The 26339-nt window shown below is 38.5% G+C and overlaps 1 protein-coding gene across 10 annotated transcripts in view; it reads left to right on the top strand.

The window, feature by feature from the left end:
• The window catches only part of KLHL13 (kelch like family member 13), a 282631-nt gene that overhangs the window by 243041 nt on the left and 13251 nt on the right, over positions 1-26339 (top strand). For all 10 annotated transcript variants that reach the window (XM_057313772.1, XM_057313774.1, XM_057313782.1 and 7 more), the window contains 2 exons: positions 16239-16371; positions 16923-17119. In XM_057313772.1, coding sequence (XP_057169755.1) covers positions 16239-16371; positions 16923-17119 — 330 coding nt within the window. The remainder of the gene's footprint in view (positions 1-16238; positions 16372-16922; positions 17120-26339) is intronic.

Raw genomic sequence — 26339 nt, 5'->3', positions numbered from 1 at the left:
AATATATATTTATATATTATATGTAATATAATATATTATTATATATATTATATATGTTTATATATTATATATATGTATAATTGTTGATAAAACCAGTATGGCTGGGTCTTAGACCCTTAGCTGTATTACATTTTGCCTTTGTTGGTCCCAGCTGTTGGAAAGAACAATGATGTGAAAGTAATTAGAGAGTTTGTATGGAGTAAAGGTGATCTTTCATCCGCTGACTTTTTTTTTGTAATTGTACTATTTGCTGTGGTGACATAGAGCTGCCACTCTCTATTGCTATTGCCAAACTTTGCTCTCTTTAAAAGTCCATTAAAAATGATGTTCTCACAAACTGAGATTTTTAAGTAGCAGCACTAACAGAGAACTTTTTTCCCCGTATCTAATCTTAGGTGTGTGGCTGTCAAGGGAACAAGTCAGAGAAGTGTTTAATGTGTAAATGTTATCATTGTTTTAAAATTAGCAATCACACAAACTTCAGCTTCAAAAGGCATTAGGAGTCGCTGTCAGGGCAAGTGACCCATGGGGAGAAAGTGTTTTCAGAAGTCTCACCTTGGGGGTGCCTGGGTGGCTCAGACGTTAAGCGTCTGCCTTCAGCTCAGGGCATGATCCCGGGGTCCTGGAATCGAGCCCTGCATCGGGCTCCTCCTCTGGGAGCCTGCTTCTTCCTCTCCCACTCCCCCTGCTTGTGTTCCCTCTCTCACTGGCTGTCTCTCTGTCAGATAAATAAATAAAATCTTTAAAAAAAAAAAAAGAATTCTCACTTTGCAGGATTACCCACTGCATAACTCTAGCGTGAAGGACTTGAGTTTAGGCCAAACCTGGAATCCTAATTTTACCACTAGTTATGTGACTTTGGGAGCCCTCCATCCTGTCTGGGCCAGTTTCCTTATCTATAAAATGGGTAAGAGATGTGAGGATTAAATGCGACAATTTATGGGAAAGTAAGGTACATCATAAATACCCATTTTATTTTACTTCCATTTGAGCCCAACATGGAAGGCGTCAGAGGAAATGTAGCTGATCTGAAGTGATGGATGTGCCGGGGAAGGTATCCGTCTGGCTGGCTTGATCTGCTCCTACAGATTAGTCGTCTTGGTTAAACAGGCTTTCGCAAACTAGGCTGTCGAAGAAAGTGCCTAAAGAATCGTGATCCCTAATAGGCTTGGATTCCTAGAACCTTGAGCAGATCCCCAGAGAATCTGTGATGAAGTTAAGCAGTGCAAATTGCTTTCACTCAATTAAGGAAGGTTAACCAGGGTTTGCTTAAGTAGTAATGGGTAAAATCAAGGACTATCTCAATTTTCCTCTCTCCTTTAGTGTTTCTATAGATACGGCTATTTCTCATGGAAAGCTTCCATCCTTTGGCTTCACCTATTATCCCAGGTTGTCAACATTTTTCTTTTACTGCCCCATTTTATGGTAATTCATTAAATCATACCCTTCCTTGGCACCTTCATGCCTTAAAAATAACAGCTTTATGGAGACACAATTCACATACCATCTAATTCACCCATATAAAGTGCACAATTCAATGGTTTTAGATTTTAGCAAACTCACAGGGTTTTGCAAATATCACCACAGTCCATTGTAGAACATTATCATCTGCTCAGAAAGAAACCTTGTATCCATTAGCAGTCACTCCGCGTCTACTTCCAGCTCTTTCCCCAAACCTCAACCACCACTAATCTACTCTCTGTCTCTGTAGATTTGCCTATTCTGAACGTTTCCTACCAATGGAATCATAATGTGTAGTCTTCTGTGACCGGTTTCTTTTACTTCGCGCCATGTTTTCAAGGTTCACCCGTGTTGTAGCCTGTATCAGTGCTGCTTTCCTTTTTATGACTGAATACTATTCCATTGTATGGATATACCACCTTATTTTTTTAAATTTTTTTTATTATGGTATGTTAGTCACCATACCGTACATCCTTAGTTTTTGATGCAGTGTTCCACGATTCATTGTTTGCGTATACCACCCAGTGCTCCATGTAACACGTGCCCTCCTTAATACCCATCACCGGGCTAGCCCATCCCCCCACCCTGGATATACCACTTTAAAAAAATTCATCCATCCGTTGATTGGACATTTAGGTTTTTTTTCTCCTTTTTGGCTATTATAAATACTGCTGCTATGAACCTTCAGGAAGAAGTGTCTGTGTGGACATGGTTTCATTTATCTTTCAAATATACCTAGGGGTAGAATTGCTAGGTCATACAGTAATTCTGTGTTTAAACTTTCGAAGAACTGCCAGGGTATTTTCCAGAGTGGCTGTACCACTTTCCGTTCCCAGCCACAGTGCATGAGGATTCCAATTTTCCAATTCTCGCCAACACTAATTATCTCTTTTTGATTGTAGCTGTGCTGCTAGGTGTGATGTGGTATCTCCTGGTTTTGCGTTGTACTTCCTTGATTGCTGACGATGTTGACCATCTTTTCATTTGTGCTTATGGCCGTTTGTCTATCATCTTTTAAGAACTGTCTACTCAGATCCTTTTCCCAATTCTTAGTTGGGTTACTTATCTCTTTATTTAGTCATAAGGCTTCTTTATGTATTCTAGATACGAATCCCTTGTGAGAACATGATTTGCAAGCTTTTTGCCCAGCCCCTTTGGTTTTATAGTCCTTGTTGTTCTGTTATCACTGTCCTTCATCATTTCAGTCATATGATATTTGCTTCTGCTTAACCTTAGTAGAGTTCATAGGACAGATGGTCAAGGCAAACCCCTGGAAGACTTCCGACTTTTCACTGTTCTCTAAACATATATTTTTTTCCACACTCAAGTCTTTGCACCCATTTCCTGGCCCTGAAATGCCCTCATTTTACTTTTTGTCTCTAGTAAACCCCTGTTTATTCATAATTACCCATCTTAAGTGGTAAGTGATAAAACTGGAATTCTACTTTTGCCCTAAAAACAGTTATACAATGGGTCATCCTACAGGGTGGGACTTCTAAGAACAGTCACTCCCCATGGACCTGTTCCCCTGACAGCTGCTTTAATTGCCTTTGAAGCTAGAGCTTGTGGGAGGCAGGCAGAGTAAGCAGCTTCTTCTAGTCTTCCCTCTTAGCCCTCGTTTATATGACCTGTCAGTGCAATTCACAACATCTAGGGTCTAATTTGTTGTTTCTGTACGCCTGTGATCTGGTGCTGGGGTACATGGCGAATGCTTAATAAGTGCCCATTATTATTACTATTGGAATACTTGTTATTGCCATTCAAAGAGATAATACATAGAAAGAGCCTAGCCCATCACCTGGCATGGAGGAAATACTCAGTGCTTTTCACTGCTATTATTGGTATTGTTGGTGGAATAAATGAATTTGGATGGCAGTTATAATAACTTTCATATGTACTTGTCTCATTGATACTTTAAACAATATTGTGAGATAGAAAAGGCAAGAATCATTCTCTCCATTTTATAGATTAGGAAACTGAAGCTCAGGGAGGTTAGGCGGCTTGTCCAAATCACACAGCCAGTAAGTGACAACAACTGGGACTTGAACACCTGTTTTCTGACTGCCGATTTGTTTTTGTAATCTGTTTTTGTAATTTGTTTCTTCTAATCTTGCTCTAAACTGTTATCTTTTTAAATGTAATGTCTGTAAATATTAAGTTTTCATTAATTAATATTAAGTTTTCACACATAATAACAAAGGCTAACAGATAATGTGTTGTGAATGATATAGTAAAGATTTAATTTTTTTTTAAAGATTTTAGTTATTTAAAGAGAGAGAGCTGGGGAGGGGCAGAGGGAGATTTATTTATTTATTTATTATGATATGTTAGTCACCATACAGTACATCATTAGTTCTTGATGTAGTGCTCCGTGATTCATTGTTTGCGTATAACACCCAGTGCTCCATGCAATGCGTGCCCTCCTTAATACCCTTCACTGGGCTAGCCCATCCCCCCCACCCTCTCCCCTCTAAAACCCTCAGTTTGTTTCCCAGAGTCCACAGTCGGGAGAGAGAGATCTTAAGCCGACTCTGTGCTAAGTGCAGAGCCTGATGTGGGGCTCGATCTCATGACCCAAAGATCATGACCTGAGCTGAAATCAAGAGTTGGATGTTTAAACAACTGAGCTGCCCAGGCGCCCCTATTCTTTTTTTTTTTTTTTTTTTTTTAAGGATTGTGTTTTAAGTAATCTCTACACTCAACATGAGGCTCGAATTCACAACCCCAAGATAAATATTGGTCTAGAAGTCAAACACAGATGAGCTATCCTCAAAGTATTAGCTCATAACCCGAGCCTACCAGCTAATGCAGTATTACACACTCACTAATAAATGTCAATAATAAACTAGTTGAGATAACATTACTAAGTGAACATGTGCCCGTGTTAACTAAAGACAGAAACGATGTATCACTTTATGCTTAACAGCTTTGTAATAAAAATTCTATTAAACTGAAAAAAAAAGGAGTTGTATGCTCTCCCGACTGAACCAGCCAGGCGCCCCATAAAGATTTTATTCTTAATAGAAATAGTAGAATTATAAAGAAAGTCTTCCTGCCTGCCTGCCCTACTTCCCTTCCCCTATCAAAATTGGAAAAAAACAAAGCAAACAAAACAGACAGAAAAAATGTTAACTGCCAGTTGGACACATCCCTTTTACAACAAAGAGGCCATGACTGTAGTACCATGTTTCAGCTGGTAGCAATGTGTATTAATTCTAGAATGTTACCCAGGTAGAAACAAATTGCTTCCTGATTGTTGGCTGTGCTACTCAGACCTACAGAGTTTCCAAATGCCTCCCTGCTCTGGGTGTCTAAGCTCCTAATTGGCATTTTCTCGTGTTAAGACAAGTGCCTACCAGACTGTTCTTCCTATATTTTCCTCCATTTTTTGTCTATTTACTATTTTTTCTATCCAGTTTTAGTTGTAAAGCCAATAAAAGATCATTTTATAGTCTCAGATTATCTATATAATGCAATGTTAAAGAAGTGAATTATCTTAAGAGCCTATACAAATTACCTTGTCTTGGGGCGCCTGGGTGGCTCAGTCGTTGGGCGTCTGCCTTCGGCTCAGGGCGTGATCCTGGCGTTCTGGGATCGAGCCCCACATCGGGCTCTTCCACTGGGAGCCTGCTTCTTCCTCTCCCACTCCCCCTGCTTGTGTTCCCTCTCTCGCTGACTGTCTCTCTCTCTGTCGAATGAATAAATAAAATCTTTAAAAAAAATGACCTTGTCTTGCCTTCCAGCAGGCTAACTTTATGAATTGCTTATGCTAACGTGGACATTTGGCTTGCTTATCATGTCATGTTGATGAACTGTACCCAGTTTTAAAACTCTAGGATCATAAAATAAGTTCAAAAATGTATTGTTGGGGCGCCTGGCTGGCTCAGTCAGTAGAGCATGCGACTCTTGATCTCAGGGTTGTGAGTTTGAGCCCCATGTTGGGGGTAGAATTTACTTTAAAAGATTTAAAAATAAAGATGTATTTATATAAGAAAGGAAGGCATAATAGATAAATGGACAAAAAAGGTGTGGGAGATATACATGTATATTAATATCTATGTATTAATATATATTACTTATATAGTACTCTTTCATTATATATGTATATATATTTCTGCATAATTCTATTTCTGTTAAGAATAAAATTCATTATATATTATATAGAATGAAATATATATAATATGAATATATGAATCATATATATCATGAAATACTACTAAGCCATAAAAAATGATGAGCTCTTGCCATTTGTGACAACATGGATGGACCTAGAGGATATTATCCTGAGTGAAATAAGTCCAAGAGAGAAAGACAAATACTATATGATTTCACTTAAATGTAAAATATAAAAAAACTCACAAAAAAAAAACAAACAAAAAACCCAAACAAACAAAAGGCAGAAACAGACCCATAAGTAGAGAACAAACTGATGGTTACCAGAGGGGGAAGGTTGGGGAGATGAGCAAAATGGGTGAAGGGGGGTGGGAGGTAAAGGCTTTCGGTTATGGGATGAATAAGTCACAGGAATAGAAGGCACAGCACAGGGAATGGAGTCAAGACATTGCAATAGTGTCATATGATGACAGATGGGAGCTACCCTGGTGATGAACATAATGTAGCATATAAACTGGTCAAATTACTGTACTGCACACCTGAATCTAACGTAACATCCTGTGTCAACTATACTTCAATTAAAAAAAGAAAGCATAAAGATTTTAGAATAAATTATATTGTATAAAAGAAGAGCTCAAATAATATAGATTGTTGAAGTTTTTATCAAAATGAAACTTTTCATTTCTTTATTTCAGTTACCTAAATGGCAGCTAGAATATAGAGAAATGAATATATAATCTTTCTTGGGAATAGCTTTTTTGGTACTCGGGATAGGGTACAATAAGTTATTCTACTACTTCCACAATTGAGTGTGTCTTTAAGATAGCAGTTGGAAGAGAGTCTACCACCTTTCCTGTTAGTCTACTTTAGTATATTGTTACCCTAAGTAGGCTGTAATACGTAATTTCGATTTCTGATTATTTGTTGCTAGTATATAGTAATACAGCTTGTTAATGATTCTTGATCTTTTGTCTTGCAACCTTGATAAACCAACTTATTCTAGAGGCTTTTTGTAGAGTCTGTAGAATTTTCTACATAGACAATCATTTTGCCTATGAATTAAGATATTTATTTCATTCTTTCCAATCTGATGCTTTTTATTTCATTTTCTTGCCTTATTGCACTGTGTAGGAACTCCAGAGAAGTGTTGAGTGGTAGTGGTTGAGTATACATTCCTGCTTTTTTGCTGATATCAGGGAGGAAAAACATTCATTCTTTCACCATTAAGTATGGTGTTAGTTATAAGTTTGAAGAAGTTCCTTTCTGTTCCTATTTGCTGAGAGTTTTGTTTCATGGTTTTTTAAAAAGATTTTATTTATTTGAGAGAGAGAGAGAGAGAGCATGAGCAGGGAGAGTGGGAGAGGGAGAAGCAAGACTCCCTGCTGAACAGGGCCCAATGCAGGGCTCAACCCCAGGACCCTGAGATCATGACCTGAGCCAAAGGCAGACACTTAACCGTTGACTGAACCACCCAGGTGCCCTTTGTTTCATGTTTTTAATCCGAAATGGATGTTGAATTTTGTCAAATACTTTTTTGCACCTATTGAGGTGATCTCATTATTTCTCTTTTTAATTTGTTAATATTGTAAGTTATATTGATTGATTTTTGAACGCTAAAGCAACCATGCATTGCAGGACCCACTTGGTTATAATGTATTATCCTTTTTATATATTATTGAATTTTATTTGCTAAAATTTTAAGAATGTTTGCATCTATGCTCACGAGAAATTTTGGCTTTAGTTTTCTTAGTTTTCTTACCTTTGTCTGGTTTTGATATTAGGATAATGCTGGCCTTATAGAATGAGTTGGGACGTGTTCCCTCCTCTTCATTTTCTGGATATGTTTGTGTAGAATTGGTGTTATTTCTTCCTTAAATGTTTGATAGAATTCACCAGTGAAAATTTAATTTTATAGTTAGACATATAGCTATTCAGGTTATTGATTTCTTCTAGAGTAATCTTTAGCAGCTTGTATCTTTCAAGGAATTTATCCATTGCAACTGAGTTGTCAAATTTATTGGCATACAGTTGTTCATATTTACTTATTATTCTTTTAAAAGCTATGCGGTCTCTAGTACTATCATCTCTCTCAATCCTGGTATTGGTAATTTGCTTTTTTTCTCTTTATCTCCCCAGTCTGTCTGGCTGGAGTTTTTCAAATCTTCTCAAAGAACCAGTTTTTTGGTTTTATTGCTTTTTTCTCTTTCTGTGTTACATTTCATCAGTCTCCTCTCTGATCTTTATTATTTTCATTTCCTGCTTTTGGGAATTAATCTGCTCTTCTTTTTTAAAAAGGTTTATTTATTTATTTTAGAGAGAGAGAGAGCATGTGTGCAGCCATGGGGGGAGGAAGGGCAGAGAGAGAGAAAGAGTCTTGAGCAGACTTCACTCCCAGTGCAGAGCCTGACCTGGGGCTCGATCTCAGAACCCTGAGACCATGACCTGAGCTGAAATCAAGAGTCAGACGCTTTACTGACTGAGCCACCCAGGCACCCTGAGGTTAATCTACTCTTCTATTTCTAGTTTCTGAAGGAGGAAGCTGAGATCTTTTATCAGAGTGATAATAAATATTCTTTGTTCTGAGACCTATTTTGTCTGATATTATAGTCATGCCAGCTTTTTTTTTTCTAAGTAAGGTTTATGCCCAACATGGGGCTTGAAATTACGACCCTGAAAGAGTTATATGCTCTACCAGCTGAGCCAGCCAGGCGCCCCTCTGCCAGCTTTCTTTTAACTAGTGTTAAGTTGGCAAATCTTTTGCCATCTTTCCACATCTTTATTTTTTAAATTAACATACAGTAAAATGGATTTTTTATTGAGCTATACCTTTACGAGTTTGGTTTTTGGTTTTTATTTTACATTTATGAGTTTTATTATGTTTTTGAGGTTTTACTTATTCATCTGAGAGAGAGCACAAGCAGGGGGCAGAAGGAGAAGCAGGCTCCCCGCTGAGCAGGCCCCCGATGTGGGGCTGGATACAGGGAACCTGGGATCGTGATCCGAGCCGAAGGCAGACACCTAACTGACTGAGCCACCCAGGCGCCCCTACATTTACAAGTTTTAACAAATATATTATTTTTGTGTAATCGCCACCACAGTTGATATGGGACCTTTCTGTTGCCCCAACGTACTTTTGTTACCCCTTGGTAGTCACACTCATCTCCGCCTCTAAACCCTGAATACTACTGATCTGTTCCCTTCACAGTAGTTTTATCCTTTTCCAAGTATTATATAAATGGCATCGGCCAGTCTGGAAGCTTTTGAGACTGGCTTCTTTTACTTCGTCTAATATCCCTGAGATCCATCCACTTTGTTGTGTGTATCAGTGGTTTGCTTCTTTTTATTGTTGGGAAGTGTTCCATGGTGTGGAACTTTGCGGGGTCTCTTTTCCATGCTCCTGCCTCTTGACCAGCTCCCCATACTGTCTAATTCTCGAGGGCTCTCCTTTTGCTCGTCTGGCCTAGAAGCTGGGTTTTATTTATCCTGCTCTGCTGTACACTGACCGCCACGGAGCCCAGATCCTGGTCCAAATACAGAGAGGTATTTATTGCAGAGGAGTGATCACAGGTCCTCTGATCAAAGAGGAAATTTCCTCTCCCTCAGTTTTTGGCATTTGCCACCCCTCACTGTCACTGTCGCCACCAACACGGCCTTGGAATTGCCTGGAGAATGGGACTCGAAAGAGCAAAGGGAGATAAAAGTAAAATGGATTTTCTCCACTTGCTCTGAGCTTTGGGAGTTTTCTCTGTCTGCTCCCAGATGACTGCCTCCAGACGACATGGTCCCTTAATTCCAGGTTGGGATATATTGGGGGAAAGAATAGGGGGTGGGGTGGAGGACGCACCATCAGTTTGGTCATACTTTGCATTCTGATTTCCTCCCCCAATTCTTTTGCTATTATTAACGTATTTTTCATTAACTTTTAAGCTTTGGGGGTAGCACCAGAACAGCATTTATTCTAGGGCAAACTTTGTCCCAGTACTGACACAAGTACTCTACCTAGGCCCTAGAATCATAAGGTTTCCATTTTGGTGGTTTGAATGAGTTATGCTCAGCCCTTGGTGAGCCTTGGAGTGTTTTCTTGTGCTCCTTCTGGGTGGTTCTTTCCCCAGACAAATACACTTATCAGTACTCACCTGAATACTTGAGGGACACTTTTTAAATTTTATTTCATTTTATGTGACGTAGTGTTATTTATTTTTGATCTCTGTAGCCCCCTCTCTATGCAGATCTCTTCTCCTGCATTCTGCCCTACAAACCTAGCTGCCTGAACGCCCTCAACACTCACCAGGAGGGGATGCTAAGGTTCACCTGGGTTCCTACTTCCCTGTACCTGTCTTGGAAAGTCCAGAACAATCATGGGGGTCATCTAACTTCTCATCTTTCACAGATCCATCTCCTTCATGCAGTTTTAAACTTTTTTTTCATATATTTTGTCTGGTTTTAAGTTGTTTCAAGAAGTAAGGCGCCTGGGTGGCTCAGTTGGTTAAGCATCTGCCTTCGGCTCAGGTCATGATCCCAGAGTCCTGGGATCGAGCCCCGCATTGGGCTCCCTGTTCAGTGGGGAGCCTGCTTCTCCCTCTGCCTCTGCTGTTGCCCCTATTGTGCTCTCTAGCTCTCTCTGTCTCTGTCAAATAAATAAATAAAATCTTTAAAAAAAAAAGAAGTAGGGTAAATCCAGTCCCAGTTATTGCATTTTCACTGAAAACAAAAATCTATAGGATATAATTAAATGCTATATTGTGAGACTCCGACTAAAGGTGCTGATTATTTTGGAGATTTGGTTACAGATAGCTTTGCAGAGGAGGTCAAATTTGAACTAGGCTTTGAAGGAGGGAGGGTATTCGATGTGAAAAATAATGGCATACGTAAAGGTACTAGAAATGAGGTAAGCCTGGTTTTTACCAATGAGCCAGTCTAGACAACAACCTGATAAAGTGCATCAGAGTACTTAAGGGAATAATGAAAAATAAGGTTGAACAGTTGAACTGGGGCCAGATTAAAACAATCTTTAAATTCCAGGGGCGCCTGGCTGGCTCAGTTGGTAGAGCATGCGACTCTTGATCTCAGGGTTGTAGGTTTGAGCCCTATGTTGGATATAGAGATTACTTAAACTCTTAAAAAGCAAAACAAAGCAAAAAAATCTTTAAATTTCTATATTGTGATATAACACTGATAGGAAGCCATTAGAAGTTTCTAAACTCTAGGCGGTGTTGTATGGTAAGAGCGAAGTTTAATTCATATTAATAGAAACTTTTATATCCAGTCTATATATCTCTTTTGCCTTAAACATGCATCTGCTCCTTTTCTGTCCTCTGAATTAAATGAAGAACAGTATCATAAAAACATGCATATGATATTGTTTTGATCAAATACATTACATTTACTTAAAGATTGGAATAAGCCATTCCTTAACCTTTTCTTGAGTTCCTTTTATTTTTGTTCGTAAAACATATTTTCCATTAATAATCTTTATTGCTCTTCTCAGGATGCATTTCCTTTTTATCCTACTTCCTTTTCAAAATTATACTGATCAAAACTGATACAATATGCTAATAAGTTACTTCCAGTGCAGAATTTAATGGAAAGATTTGGTTATCAGATTACTTTTTAATACCCAAAATTATCCATCTAGATTTTTTTCAAAATGACATTACAGTGAATGTGAAAGCTATTGACAACCAACCGGCTTTTGGTAGTAATTATTTGTGGCTCGTATGGTTTCTGTACTACAGTTGTGTAATGTCGACGCGTATCCCCTTCTGTTTTAATGTGACCATTTAAAAATTTATAAAACTCATTTAAGATGGCTCATTCCTTCAGGGTATTACATAGGTACCTCCCTCTACTTAATAGGATTTGAAGTTTTGATACATTGGGTAAGTTTAATATAGGGAACAGAAAAAAACTTTTTTTTTAAATGCTCGGGGGTTTTTTCCCCCAAAAGTATGTGAAGAAGAAAAAAAAAATAGATGCGGAGAGTTTTATAAGAGGGGGAAAGGGAAACATGAAAGAAACCAAGAACAGATAATAATCTCTGCATCAATGGAACCCAAGGCCCAGAAGAAATGGAAAAATAATGAACTAAGATGTGGATTGGGACAGAAAGAAGTGTAGTTTAAAGCAACAGGAGCCATTTTACAGACACTCTGGAAGACTCACTGGAAACTTCGCGCCATTTTGTGTAAAGCAGAGCTGTATCAGTGTTTGGTGAAGGAGCACATGGAAAGAGACAACAGACTTTATAGAATTTTGACAAGAGGAATGAATACAAATCTGGTGGAAGAAAACGATTTTATAATAAAAGGACACGTTTTAAGTGTGCAAGGTATCTTTTTTTTGAAAGTTTTTTTATTTAAGTATTCTCTGCACCCAACGTGGGGCTCAAACTCATGACCCTGGGATCAAGAGTCGCACGCTCTACCTGCTGAGCCCGCCAGGTGCCCATCAAGGTATCTTTGAGAGTCTTCCTAGGCTTCAACAGGGGAAGAGATTTATAAGAGTGAAAGCAAAAGTGGCTATACAGAGGGCAGGTGCGCATCGTGGAGGAGAATAACCTCTCCTTTTCTCTGAACGTATGCCTTCTTCATACAACGGAATATGCTGCAGAAGGAACTTTAGGTGTTTTTCTCTTGAGACAGAGCTGGGATATACAGATAACAGCACACAAACAAGGTATTTAGAATCTGTATGAAAACAAGCTGAATTGACAGATCTTATTTGGATAAAGATAGCAATAATCAGGAATAAAACTGGCAAATATGGAATTGGATGGTGGGATTGTTCACTTATGCCTTTGAAAATAAAGGTTGTGAAATATACAGAAAGGGAAACTACTTCATATGCAGTGAAAATCAATGCAAAACCTCACAGAAGCAGACACTTTGCCAAAGGTAGATAAATTAAGCTTCGAAGAAAAGATACCCAGAATGCGATAAAAGTGGTCTTGGAGCTTCAGCTTCCTTTCTTTGGGGACGCCGGAGTATGCTAAGGAAGGGTAGAGGGTTTTTTTAAGATAGTGCAAAGGGAAGCACAATGCTCAGATTTGGGAAGCGGGTCAAAGCTCCTGGTGTCTTAGCTGAGCTGTCTGGATTTTGAGGATGGAGTATATACCTCAACAAGCAGTATTTTAATAGAATATGGACACAATGAGAAAGGACACGGATAATGATACAGGAAGCATTAGCTATTCCTTTGTTCAAAAGGAAAAAGAAGGAATAATAAGGAGTAGGAGTGGAGCCAGTAACATTACTCAATTCCCAGTATAGAATATTCGTAGGAATATTCTAAAGATAGAAGGGCTAGCAAATGAACTGAGGTTTTCATTTGTTTGTTTGTTTGTTGGGCTTTTGTTGTTGTGTTTAGTGGAAGAAAATAACTGATTGGATACAATCATGGCTTTTGACAGAATGAGTCGTGATTGTCTTCCACGGATAATTATCTATATATACCTTAGAGAAGATTCAGAAATGTTTTTCACGAATAAAAATAAAGCAAGGTGGCATACAATACCTAGTCTCACTTCGTTGGTATTTTGATATCTTTTTTGTCAGTACCCAAGGTATAATCAGTGTCCCAAGATAAACCATATGCTTTAACTTGCCAGTAGCTATTAAAACTTTAAAAGTATGTATTCTTCAAACCAACAATTCCACTCTTAGGAATACCTCCCACAGATCTACTTACACAGGTAAGTATAGGTACAAGGAAGTCTGTTACAGCATTGCTTGTAGTGGCAAAAGTTGAGAGACAACCTAAGTGTCCAGAGGGGAATGGATGAATCATGAATGGTATGCCGCCATGATGGAATGCTATGCATCCCCTAACAAGAATGAAGTCGATTTGTGTATAGTGTGCTGTCCATTTGATGTGCTCAAGTGAATTTTAAAAGTGCACGATAATATATATAGTATTCCACTTTAAAAAATCGTATTATACATACAAGCAAACGATACATTATGCATATGAATAGAAAGAGGCCTGGAGGGGCACCTCGGTGGCTCAGTCTGTTGAGCGCCTGCCTTCAGCTCAGGTCCTGATCCCAGGGTCCTGGGATGGAGCCCCACGTCGGGCTCCCTGCTCAGTGTGGAGTCAGCTTCTCCCTCTCCCTGCCCCCTGCTTGTGCGCACGCTCTCTCTCAAATAAATAAATAAAATCTTTAAAAGAAAGAAAGAAAGAAAGAAAGAGAGGAAGGAAGGGGGGACTGGACGTATATATATTAAACTGTTAACAGTAATTACTTTTTGTATGATGTTTTAGTTTTCAATTTATATCTTGTATTTTTGTAACGAGCATGTATTTAATTTTTTTAAAACCTGCAATTTATCTGAGGGAGAAAAAAGCCAAGCCCTCGTGAGTCCACCTTCCCCCCCCCCCGAACCCTGGTTCAATTCCTCTTCTCTCATCTTAGCCATTATAGTTTAATACAAAGAAGCATTGTGGGCACAACCGGTTTTTATTATTGGGAGAAGTTTCCCGAATAAAGTGCCTGGTTTCTCGTTAGCTTGGTCCAATATGAAAGTTCTGCTCAACATGACCCCATGGTTTTAAAATACCAAGTGGTGGCTTCTTGGTAAAATCAGAGTTATTTGTTCCTGCGGTAACTGAACATAAATTGAACATATATTAAGCACCAACTGTGTACCAGGCAGTGAGGAATGCAAACAGGCTGGTCCCTCAACTCTTCTATCTCATGGTTCCCTCCATCTCAGTCAATTTCTTGACCATCCCGTCCCCACCCCAGCGGTCACTTTCAGAACTTCCCAATGCTTGTCTGCCCTTGAAAGGTAATCCCCCTTAGGCTTTATTGCACTTTCAACCCCACATACGGATTTTCAAAGAGCTACTTTTTGCCTTCTGCGTGAGAATTTGCCCCTAAAATGGACCTCACTTTTTACCTTTAGTTTTCTAAATAACAGAGGCTGGAGATCATTTAGCAATGGAAAGTGGAAAATATCGAGGGTGGGGTATATAATGTTTGTGTTTATAGAAGAAAAGAGGCATTTGAGAAAGATTTGATATTTGTGAACAAAAACATATGTCAGTCACTGTCGGAGAAAGAAAAATATGATACATAATCCTGTTCTAAAGTATATGTATAATGTATAAATATTTTTGGAATAAAAATATTTATATCTCTCTCCAGAGAGAAAGTGGCTGGATCACATTATCTCTTTGAAGTCCCAGTTCTGTAGATTCCAGCATTTTCTTTAAAAAGCAATTTAAAAATTATGATGAGAAGATGTTTAGACTGAGATTTATATTATACATATGTGTAAGATCAGTATTTCTCAAACTGCATTCTTCAGTATGTCATGCTTTTTGCTTCTTAAATCCGTGAAACACAACTTTAAATAAAAGTTTTATTTGGGGTCATTAAAATGTGAAGGGGATGGAGTACTCCTTGCCGTTAGTTCTTGTTATGTTACATTATTACATTACAATATATATTAGAAGGTAACTTGTATGAGGATCTTCATGATTCTTAATAATATTACCATTTTGAAACGATAGAGTGAATCTTGCTAAAATCTTCATTTTTGAGCCTCTGTATTAAATTACATATTGTCTGCTTTTTGTGCATTTTACCGGCCTGTTATCTTAAAATGGTTCATTCTCCCAAGAATAAACCAAAGGAACAACTGCCTGTTTGTCATACGTTGGGATCACCATGGGAGCGAGAGGAAGAGCTAACCAATACTCCCTCTTATCGCAAGAGCCCTGTCCATCCTCTAAGTTGTGGGTGCCAGCCTATTAATTCTCCACTGAACTTTAGGCATTTGGGGACAATTATGTCCTATGTCAGAGCTACCTGGGCTCTTTTTTCCAAAGGTAATTAAATTCCAAACTTGAAACCTGAAAGATAACTGGCCAAGCAGCAGCCATGTACCAAGTATAAGGATATCTGAGACAATCCCTAATTCTCAAAGAGATGGAACAATCTAGTTAGTAGAAAGGAACTCCTATCTTGCAATTAACACAGATCCTCTATACCTTTCTTTCTCAAACAAACAAGCAAACAACAAACAGTAGGAACTAGGGGCGCCTGGGTGGCTCAGCTGGTTGAGTGTCTGACTCTTGGTTTCAGCTCAGGTCATGATCTCAGGGCTGTGAGATGGAGCCCCATGTTGGCTCTGTGCTGGATGTGGAGCCTACTTAAGATTCTCTCTCTCCCTTTCCCTTTGCCCCTCGCCCCCCCCCCACCCTGTGCTCGCTCGCTCTCTCAAATAAATAAATCCTTAAAAAGCAAAAAAACCCCAAAACTAAAAAAACAAGGTGTGTCCGTAACGCACTCTAGAAGAACTATAAATATATTATTACAGAAAGCATGTTATCTACCACCCTAATTCTGCACATGGGGAAATGAAAGCATACATGGTAATTTCTTTTCAAAATAAGATAAAGCCAATAATTGCATAAATAAGTGAATGCATATACTCTTTCCACATGTGCTCTTAATCTAAATTAGTCTTATTTTTACCTTTTCCAACTGTGAATTAAATATAGTCGCACATCAAGTAAGTTGTTCAGTCTTCTTCTGAGTAATCATTCTATTGGATTTATGTTCTAAAACCCACATTAATATATAAACAGAATTTTAGCGGGCAGAAATTTGCATACCCATTTAACCTTGATTAGTGGCTCAACTCTTGTTCTTGGTGCAGGGCTTTGACCAGCTTCGACTGGAAGGTTTGCTTTGTGATGTGACCCTGATGCCAGGTGACACAGATGACGCCTTCCCTGTGCATAGAGTCATGATGGCCTCGGCTAGTGACTACTTCAAGGCTATGTTCACAGGTAGGTTGGCTTGTTAAACTCTGCACCCCGTTAAAACAATCTGGAAAAATGCATGCTTACATATTTTTGTTTCTAAGGTGAAATTCAGTTCTTTTGATCTGTGTCTTTCCAAGAAGAAACCGTTTCAAAAGAAATATACACCCGGTACGTGTAGTTGTAGGTGGCGCTTTTGAAACTTGGGAAATGTGTGTACCTTTTTCACACTTCTGTCCACTTTTGTTTCACCACTTCTCTTTTCCGGATACACATCCGAATGCTCTACCAGAGACTCTAGGTCCGACTAAGACAATCTTTAACCCATCAAAAGATGTGAAGTGACAGGAGAACATTTTGGAAGCACTCGCATTATATACGACTTCCATTAGTATAGAGAGACTCCTTTTTAAGTCCTCTCTTTTAACCGTAAAATACGCAGAAGTCTGACTCTGACATGAATGCTTACATAGAATAAAACTTTTCCCTGATTTGATTGCATCTAATTAGCGGGAGAAGGGAGTTTGACCTTAATTAAATTATCCACCCGCATTTAATTGAATGTCTTTGTTTTTAAGGTGGAATGAAAGAACAAGATTTAATGTGCATTAAGCTTCATGGTGTGAGCAAAGTCGGCTTAAGGAAAATTATCGATTTCATTTATACTGCGAAGCTCTCTCTCAACATGGACAACCTTCAAGACACACTGGAAGCTGCCAGTTTTCTTCAGATTCTGCCGGTTTTGGACTTCTGCAAAGTATTTCTCATATCTGGGGTAAGCCATTTGCAAATCTTCAGATCTTTTCCTGCCATATACTCTGTTGTAGCCTGTGGAAAGACTGCTAAATTTGTTATGTAGGCATGTGACGCTTTGGCCATTAGAGAGAGGGGTCGGCTAGTGTGTGTTCTGGAACTCGGTTGAGAGGGAAACAGTACAGGTGCCTTTTTACAGAACAGAATCATTTCCTAAAAGCCTTCCGTGAAATCCCATGGCATCAGATGGTAACCGTGTTTGATAACGATATGTATGTTAACCTGTTTACTGATATTATATATTTTAATCTGGTTTTGTTTGCTTTCATGATTTTAGGCAGGCAGGCTTCTTAAATGGGATTCCATGAAAACATAATCTGAACTTCTGTGAAGTCTTTTAAACCAGGCTCAGGAATTTTTTTTTCTTCCTTAAATACGGGAGCTAGGTCTTGAGAAGTAATACCTACGTGACAGCCTGTAAGATATAAGTCTTCATTCCATAGAAACACATCACCCACTAAATCATTGTTAGCCTCTTGTAAGAGATAGGAGAGGGCACAACTACCAGTCAGTGAACTCCTTAGCAGTCATGTGGTTCCCGAAGGCACTGCCCTATTTGAGACCCTTAAATTATTGACCTCTGGGAAATGAAATGCTTTGGTTGCAAGGAAATATTGCCAAGAAGATTTCTAGAGCTTATAGAGCTTGCTTTTGTGACTGAAAATTATGGCAGTGGTAAATTTTGGTATATTTTCTAATTTATTAAATTAGTGGATAATACATTTTTCTATAACTGGTTTAAATTCATACCAGTTTTATTTATTTATTTTTAAAGATTTTATTTATTTATTTGACAGAGAGAGAGACAGCCAGCGAGAGAGGGAACACAAGCAGGGGGAGTGGGAGAGGGAGAAGCAGGCTCCCAGGGGAGGAGCCTGATGTGGGGCTCGATCCCAGGGATCCGGGATCACGCCCTGAGCCGAAGGCAGACGCTTAACGACTGAGCCACCCAGGCGCCCCTCATACCAGTTTTAATACTGACAAATAATTGCTGTTGGGCTTTTTCAAAGTTGTGTTTACTAAACTGGGAGCCCCGTTTTTAAAACCCTAAGTTTCAAGAGAACACGTCCTTAGTGACTTTATTCATAAGCTATGCCTTATCTTACAAAGTCAGCCGACAGCTCATTTGACTGGACTATTGAAAATGTGTTTTGTTGGTGTGTTTCCATTTCAAAGTACTCAGACTACTGTCTCACAATTATTCAAAAACTTTTAAACTAACTGCTAGTTCTCAGGGTTTTAAGGCAGTGTGGTGTTACAGCGTTGTTTTGTATTGTCCTATTTGCGGTCGTATAAATAGCTCGCATGAAGTTTGTATGTTTCCCATGATACTGTTTGTCGTCATTACTGAATCGGAGCACTACATTTCCTTTTAATTTAATCACACTAGGTCCTTCCCCTTAGGACCTATAAGCATCTCTCCTCTAGTTTTGTGCCACCGATATCATGTGACAGCTTCATTTCAAGAAAAAAATGAACTGAATTACATGTATTTTTTAAATGTATCAAGTCCAAGAATTAATTTAGTAATAACACTTAATGTTTACATTTCTAGACTCTTAACATTGCTTTACACTGACCTCAGCAACACATGGTCATCCTGAGCCAAACTAGGTACAGTGTGGTGGTTTATTTGGAACCGATCATTAGTAATAATTTATTGTCGACTTCTTCTCTAATACCAGAATTTAGTACTTATAACTTTAGATATTGGTTGTGATCTGTTCCTTTACCTGAAAGAAAAAGACCAAATGGAATAAGGCATGATTCATGAAAAGACATAAAAGCATACAATGGTCAAAGTAACAGTATTAGAAAACAAGTTTGTTCTAGAAAACTCTAAAACAAGTTTATTTAAAAATGACATTACAGACATTTTGCAATAGTGACAACTTTTCTGTAATTAGAATGTTGGTTCTTTAACCTGTTTGGAACATTTATTATAACTGTGTGTTTTACCTGTTTGGAAATTTCTTCATTTTTATGAACACTTAATATTGTCTTAAAGATTATATTCTTCATTTCTAGTGTCCTCTGCAGACATCCTAAAACCCATTTCTAACGGAGAAGAGGCTTACCTGTAGTATAGTTTACTCCTGCCTCTCTTGGTTTTAGAACTTTTTATGAGCTCTGAGGAAACACGTCTTTTCTTAGCACCATTCTGTTTGCCTGTCTTTCATCCTGTTTGCTGAGGCTATGTCTCCGTGATTCTACTGTGGAAATAGTCCATCTCAGAGTTCATGATAATTTTTAAGAACAGTTGGTAGATTATTAGCCTAAGGATTATATAAAATCCAACTTTTCCTTTATCCTTCTTTCATGCGTTCCACTTCTTAGTTAAATGTTCAGCCTTATTCTATTTATTTCCTCTTTCCCTCTCAGCGGTCGAGTGGATCAGGCAAAAGAGTAGCCCTTGGGTGTCTTTTCTACTTATAAGAACTGGAAGTTTCGAGATAGTGTATTTTTCAAAGGTAGATTTGTTTTGAGTTCTCCCACAAGCTAAGTTTTATGGATAATTTTTAAATAGAACAATCTCATGTTTTAAGGTTTTGAGCAAATAGGTTTATGTTTTTAATGATGGGGTGTGATTATACTTCACATAGTCAAGAGACTACTTGGCTTTGAGCTTGTAGGAAGAAGAGTTAGCTTCCAGTACAGCTGTAGTTTCTCCCGTCCCCCCTCATTTGTGTAGGTGAAAATGTGGCTGAGCAAGTAAGTCACAAAGCGTTTGTATGGTAGCTTTGAATGACAACTTTAAAGATTTATTTGAGAGAGTGAGAGAGAGAGAGTGCAAACGGGAGAGGCAGAGGGAGAGGGAGAGAGAATCTCCCGCAGACTCCCTGCTGAGCACGGAGCCCGACCGGGGCTTAATCGCATGACCCCAAGATCATGACCTGAGCCAAAATCAAGAGTCGGATGCTTAACCCACTGAGCCCCCCAGGCGCCCCTTGAATGATAACTTGAAATACGATACTAAAGCCACCCTCACCTTGGGTCAGGGAGAAGCCCCAGTGTTCTAGAACAGAGCATCAGGCTCCATAGAACAAGAGCCACTCCCCCCTCCAACTTTGCCATCTTTCGAAGTAATGCTTTTCTCTTAACGTGTAAATTAGTATTATAGTTTATGGGAGCTGGTGCTTTCGTTCTTGCTAGGTTACTTTTCTTGCCCGGTGTAGAAAAGAGAGCTATGAAATGGATTTAGAGGGACAACAGCAAGGACGTAGAGCAGAGTAGGTAAAATTATAGGTTAAACTAAAAACATTCACTCTCCTGTATTATGGAGTTGATGGAAAATTTGTTTTCGTCTCCATGACACTGTGTAACTACAGCGTGCTAAATACTGTGCAGCCATCCCCTGATTCACCAACAGGTTGTGGTTAAGATTTTTGTTTATCGTTTGTCTGCTATTGGGAATTTGTAACATCTAGCATTCGCCCCACGGAATTACTGTTATGGAGGATTACAGGCTAGCCCACAAAACCCAATTTTTTAACATAAGGTTGCTGAGGGAGGACGTTGGTCATTGAACTGGAAATATTACAATTTAAATATACAATTATCCAGAATAAACAAACCAGAATGAAGGTGAGCAAGAAACCATTTTCTTTTTATATAAAAGCATATTTAATCAGAGAGTGAAGATGCCATTGTGCTGTAGCCTTTCTTTAAACTCATTTTTTTTTAAGTTGTGTGGTTTTTTTTTTTCTTTCCTGGAGGCATGCATAGCATTGGTTCCCCTTGTGCATTTATTTTCACTGATTGGGGTGGGGAGCTCACGATGAAATGTAGAGAAATTTTACTGAGGTGACTGGGAGTAATAAGGAATTGGAGACAGTGGAAAACAAAAGAGGCGAGGGGGCGCCGGGGTGGCGTAGTTGGTTAAGCGTCCCACTCTTGGTTTCGGCTCAGGTCGTGATCGCAGGGTCGCCAGATCAAGCCCCACGTCGGGCTCCACGCTCAGTGGGGAGTCTGCTTGAGATTTGTCTTTCTCTCTCCCTCTCCCTCTGCCCCTCCCCACCCACTCTCTCTCTCTCTGTCTCACTCTCAAAGTAAATAAATCTTTAAAGTAAAAGGAAAAGAAAGGAGGTGCAAATGTAGGAGAGACAAAAGGCAGAGAAAAGGAGTTCTCTCAAAGGAAAAATGAAGGAAATCAGAAGAAGAAAAAAAGACAGTTTCTTTTGCTAGTCAATGATGATATCAGCAGCAAGCTTTGGGAATGTTCTTGATGTCAGAATTTCCTGTATCGTAATTATAGTTCACATTCCTTGTTTGATCTAAATTGGATTTGCCCATAAAAATTAACAAACATGTCTTTTCAGATAATTTTTTTTTTTTTTGCCTTTGGGGAGGTTTAATGCAAATCAGAGGAAAACTGGTACAGATAATTTCACAATGAATCGAAGCTGTTCCTCCCCTCCCCAACCAAGCCATTGCTGACTTCCATATTGTCAAGGCAGACATTCAGTAATACCCAGATACTGGTTGCTTATGGTTGAACATCTATTCTTATTAGTTGGTGCCCAGACCGTGGGCCACCACGCTCTTGCCCATCTGCCGTGTGGGACTCTGTAGGGGAAGAAGAGGCCCAGCCTGGGCTCCAGTCTATTCATTCTCCCATGACCATTAGAATGCATTATCATGGCGCATTCAAAGTGCAAAGCAGTAAGACAATTGGGTCCCCCAAGCCGGAGACGCGCCATCAGTAGTCTTCAGTTAGAATTTGAAGAGAGACGAAGACCGAGACAGAAGAGTTTTTGGCTTTTCATCATCTTTTTGTCCTCCTTCCCGAAAGGACCCTTCCCTGTGTCCTGTGATGTTCCCACCTGTGGAAGGAGGCCCGGGACGAGATGCCTCTTACATCCTCTGCCCTCCCCCCGGCCACAGTAGCTTATTTGATTTCTTCCCAATCTGTGGACACGCTTTCTCTCTCTCCGCATCGGTTGTACGTGAAGTCAGGCTGCCGTTTTAATAAACTAGATATCACCAAGGAGAATTTGGTGCATTGACTATCTGAGGGGGCCCCCCCCCCAAATGTGCCAACTACCTTCTTAGTCTTTGCATTTTCCTTGAGCGTACAAAAGCAGATACTCATTTTTGTTTTTGCTTTTTTCCTAAGTGGAAGTTTATTCGTATAACACATTGATCTTCAACAAAATAGCATCACAGATTGCCGATGAAACCTGTCTTTACAATACCGTGAGTTAGATTTGAACAACCGAATATAGCAGCAGCGAGGAACTGTGTGTTAATGAGAATGCCGCTTTGAAAATGATGATGACTGGAACTGCCTTTAGGGTGACCGAGGAAGGTTGTTTGATTACAATAGAATAATTTATAATAGTTTATATCAAGGAAACTCAAATGTGCGCTTGGTTATTTTAAAAGCAATTTTATTGGTTCTCATAAGTGGTTGAGAAATTTTGTCCTTTTTCACTTCTCTCTCCTTTAAAACACTAATACATATTTGAATTCATGTCTGTAATAACTCTTCTTTGGAATTTTGGCCAGGTTGTATATGCAGATGAAATCAGAGCTCTTTCTACTTACGAGCTGGTTTTTTTTTTTCAAATAACCTTTAAACTTCGTGTTTTATATTTCAAAATGTAATGTATTCTAATATATACATGAATTTTGTTAAGCGTTACATTACTTAACATATCCGTTATTTAATACTATCTAGGCTAAATGTTTGGGTATATGCTAACTGAAGCACTTTTAAGAATCATGACTGAGAGGTAGATGAAAATGAGCCATAATTGAATAATCGTGTATTTGTCCAAAATCGTTTACCATTATTCCATCATTTTGACCTGCTTATATTGTTAACTGTTATTCTAGGCTTTGCTTCTATAATCCCCACAATCTATGATTAATTGTTTTAGCCTTGATGACACACGCTTCAACTAATTTTCTATTACATAATTTTTATCCGAATTTCATTTTAAAATTAAAGGTCTAGTAATGTTTTATATTAATTCAAAATGTATTCTAGTTTTAGCTTTATCTATCGTCACATCCTTAATTTTTATGTTGCTGATAATTAGAGTGTTTAACCTTTGTTATATACCCACAGTGTGGTACCTGTTGTACACGGGGTATAGAAAATGCTAGTCCCTCCGTCAAGAAGATGACAATTTGAGAGGTTATGAAATACCTTTCTCGGGTGATTTTTAAGAAAAGAGTAGGCGGCTATCTATACATACTAGGTGGTCTGTCGAGGTCTTTTGTATTTTGTATATCTGTCTCTGAGCAATATAGAGATATTTTCCAAAAGCCCTTAAATCAAAGGTAGGTTTTTTTATGCTGTTATTTTGTTTTCTTATTGGATGAAGTTGAAGGGGTAAAGGGGAAAGAACTAAATACCTTGATCCCATTCCTAAATTACACAGTTTGGTTTTGAATTTTTTTATCTCTATTCGTCTTAAATGCTATAAATTTAAACTTACATCTGGTGACCAAAAACTGATAGTGTCATTTTGCCTATTTGAAGTACCCATTTTTGGTTGCTTTATTGGTGAGCATATCCATAAGGGTGAGAATCTGCAAACTTGGGAATAATTATTTGTGTGTTCTCATCAACTTTTGCTTATCCATACTAGTCAATGTGTTCAAAAGCGCAAATTACACTTGCTCTGGGGAAAGGCTACTTCTTTCCTGCTTCAGAAAGTGGACTCATGACCCCAGACACTAATTCCTGCCACCCGAGGTGATATGGGCAACTGGCAATTCCCTGTAACTTCATTTACACGATGAAAACTTTTATGAGACGCCAACGTACCATGCTTAAAATTGGATTGAAATGCACTTTTTATTAACCACATTAGAAATCCAAGGTACTGAGCGGTGTGAAACTGTGTATTTCAAAAGGCCCCTAATTTGTTAATTCATTTTTCCTATGTCTTTTGTGTTGCCGTTCTGTTTTAGCATTTTTTTAAATATATAGCTATTAAGAATAATAAGCAATTAAAATTTTTTTGGCAATTCCCGTAAAGCAAATCAGCCGCTTAAAATTGTTCCAATTCTTCCTGAGTAATCAATCTATGAAAATAGCCTTGTGTGTGTCTGAACCTTAGAGCTTTCAGTGATGATATGTCTTAACTGGGCTGATATTTTATGCAGAGGAGTAATTATTTTAGTCTCATTTCAGCTTTTAAATAAACGAATAATGCAAGGATTAGCCGATTTTCTCTTAATCAGCAGCTAATCTGTTAACAATGCAGTTGCGTTAGTGGCGTTTACGTGACATACGTGAACACACACACTGAGAAAATTAAGAGAAAACATTTGAGTCCTTTGTGACTTGCTTGCGTGTTTGTATACACACATAGGTATTTCTATGGTAGGCTTGTTTCAGTGATTTATTCCTTGCATAATATTTGCTGATATGATTTTCCTGTTTTCACTTTTGACCAGTTATGAAAGCATCAGAAAGAGCTCTTGCTGAAGACGGGCCGCTCCATCACTTGTCTCCTTTTCCTATTTTCTGTTTTTGCTACATTGTCATCTGTGCAGGGGAGACTTTTCTAGGCTCATTTTGACTCCAGGCAGAGCTAGAGTATGCTGGGAATAAGAGAATGGCCAAGCCGTCATCATAGACACCAGAAATTGACTATGTCATGAGTAAATTTGATGGAGATACACCTATTCCAGTCCTCACAGAAGTGATTCCTTTCCTTGTGTTTTAACATAAATAATGTGAAAATAACTTCACCCTAGGAATAATTGCCTTATTAAGTTACCTTCATCAGAAACAATAACTTTTGAAGGAATCAGAGTGAATCACAGTAAGGAACCATGACTGTTTACATGAAAGAGAAATCTAGAGATCCCGTATTCGAGACTTTCTGTTTGTGGATCTGCTAGCAATGTAACTTCTAAGAATCATGACTGAGAAGTAGATTAAGGTGAACCATAATAGAATAACCCTCTATTTTTCCAAAATTTCCATTTAGCCAGAATTTCATTTAGTATTTTTTGAGGGAGGAAACACACATTTTCAAGAAGAGAAAAGGAATTATTTTGGCCACAATCAAGTCATAACGTTGTTTCTTAGGGTAACTTCTACTGATTTTGGTACTTTTAAAAAATTTTTTCAATATTCAATAAATATTTATTGGCCACTTTTTTATTTTAACTCCAATATAGTTGACAAACAGTATTATGTAAGTTTCAGGTGTACAATATAGTGATTCAGCAATTCTGTACATTACTCAGTGCTCATCAAGATAAGTATACTATTAATCCCCATCACCTGTTTCACCCATCCCCCCCAACCAACCCCCCCTCTGGTAACCATCTGTTTGTTCTCTGTAGTTAAGAATCTGTTTTTTGTTTTGTCTTTTTCCTTTGTTCATTTGTTTTGTTTCTTAAATTCTACATATGAGTGAAATCCGATGGTATTTGTCTTTCTCTGACTTATTTCACTTACCATTATACTCTTTAGATCCATCCATGTGTTGCAAATGGCAAGATTTCATTCGTTTTTATGGCTGAATAATATTCCTCTGTGTGTGTGTGTGTGTGTGTGTGTGTGTGTGTGTGTGTGTGTTTACCACATCTTCTGTATCCATTCATCTATGGGTGGACACTTGGGCTGCTTCCATAGTTTGGCTATTGTAAATAATGCTGCAATAAACATAGGGATGCGAATATCCTTTCAAGTTAGTGTTTTCATATTCCTTGGGTAAATACCCAGTAGTGCAATTACTGGATCATATTAGTTTCCTTTGCCGTGCAGAAGTTTTTATTTTGACATAGTCCCAATAGTTTATTTTTGCTTGTGCTTTCCCTTGCCTCGGGAGATATATCTAGAAAAATGTTGCTACAGCTGATGTCAGAGAAATTACTTCCTGTGTTCTCTTCTAGGATTTATATGGTTTCAGGTCTCACTTTTAGGCCTTTAATCCATTTTGGGTTTACTTTTGTGTATGGTGTGTGTAAGGGGTCCAGTTTCATTCTTCTGCATGTACCTGTCCAGTTTGCCCAACACCATTTGTTGAAGAGACTGTCCTTTTCCCATTGCATGTTCTTGCTCCTTTGTCAAAGATTAATAGACTGTATAATCATGGGTTTATTTCTGGGTTTCCTGTTCTGCTCTATTGATGCGTGTATGTTTTTGTGCTAGTGCCATACTGTGTTGATCACTAGAGCTTTGTAATATAACTTGAAGTCCGGAATTGTGA

This window comes from Ursus arctos, chromosome X, assembly GCF_023065955.2.
Source record: "Ursus arctos isolate Adak ecotype North America chromosome X, UrsArc2.0, whole genome shotgun sequence".
In the NCBI taxonomy this organism is placed as follows: Eukaryota; Metazoa; Chordata; class Mammalia; order Carnivora; family Ursidae; genus Ursus; species Ursus arctos.
Note: the sequence above shows the minus strand (reverse complement) of the source record. Positions and strands in the feature narration are given on the sequence as shown.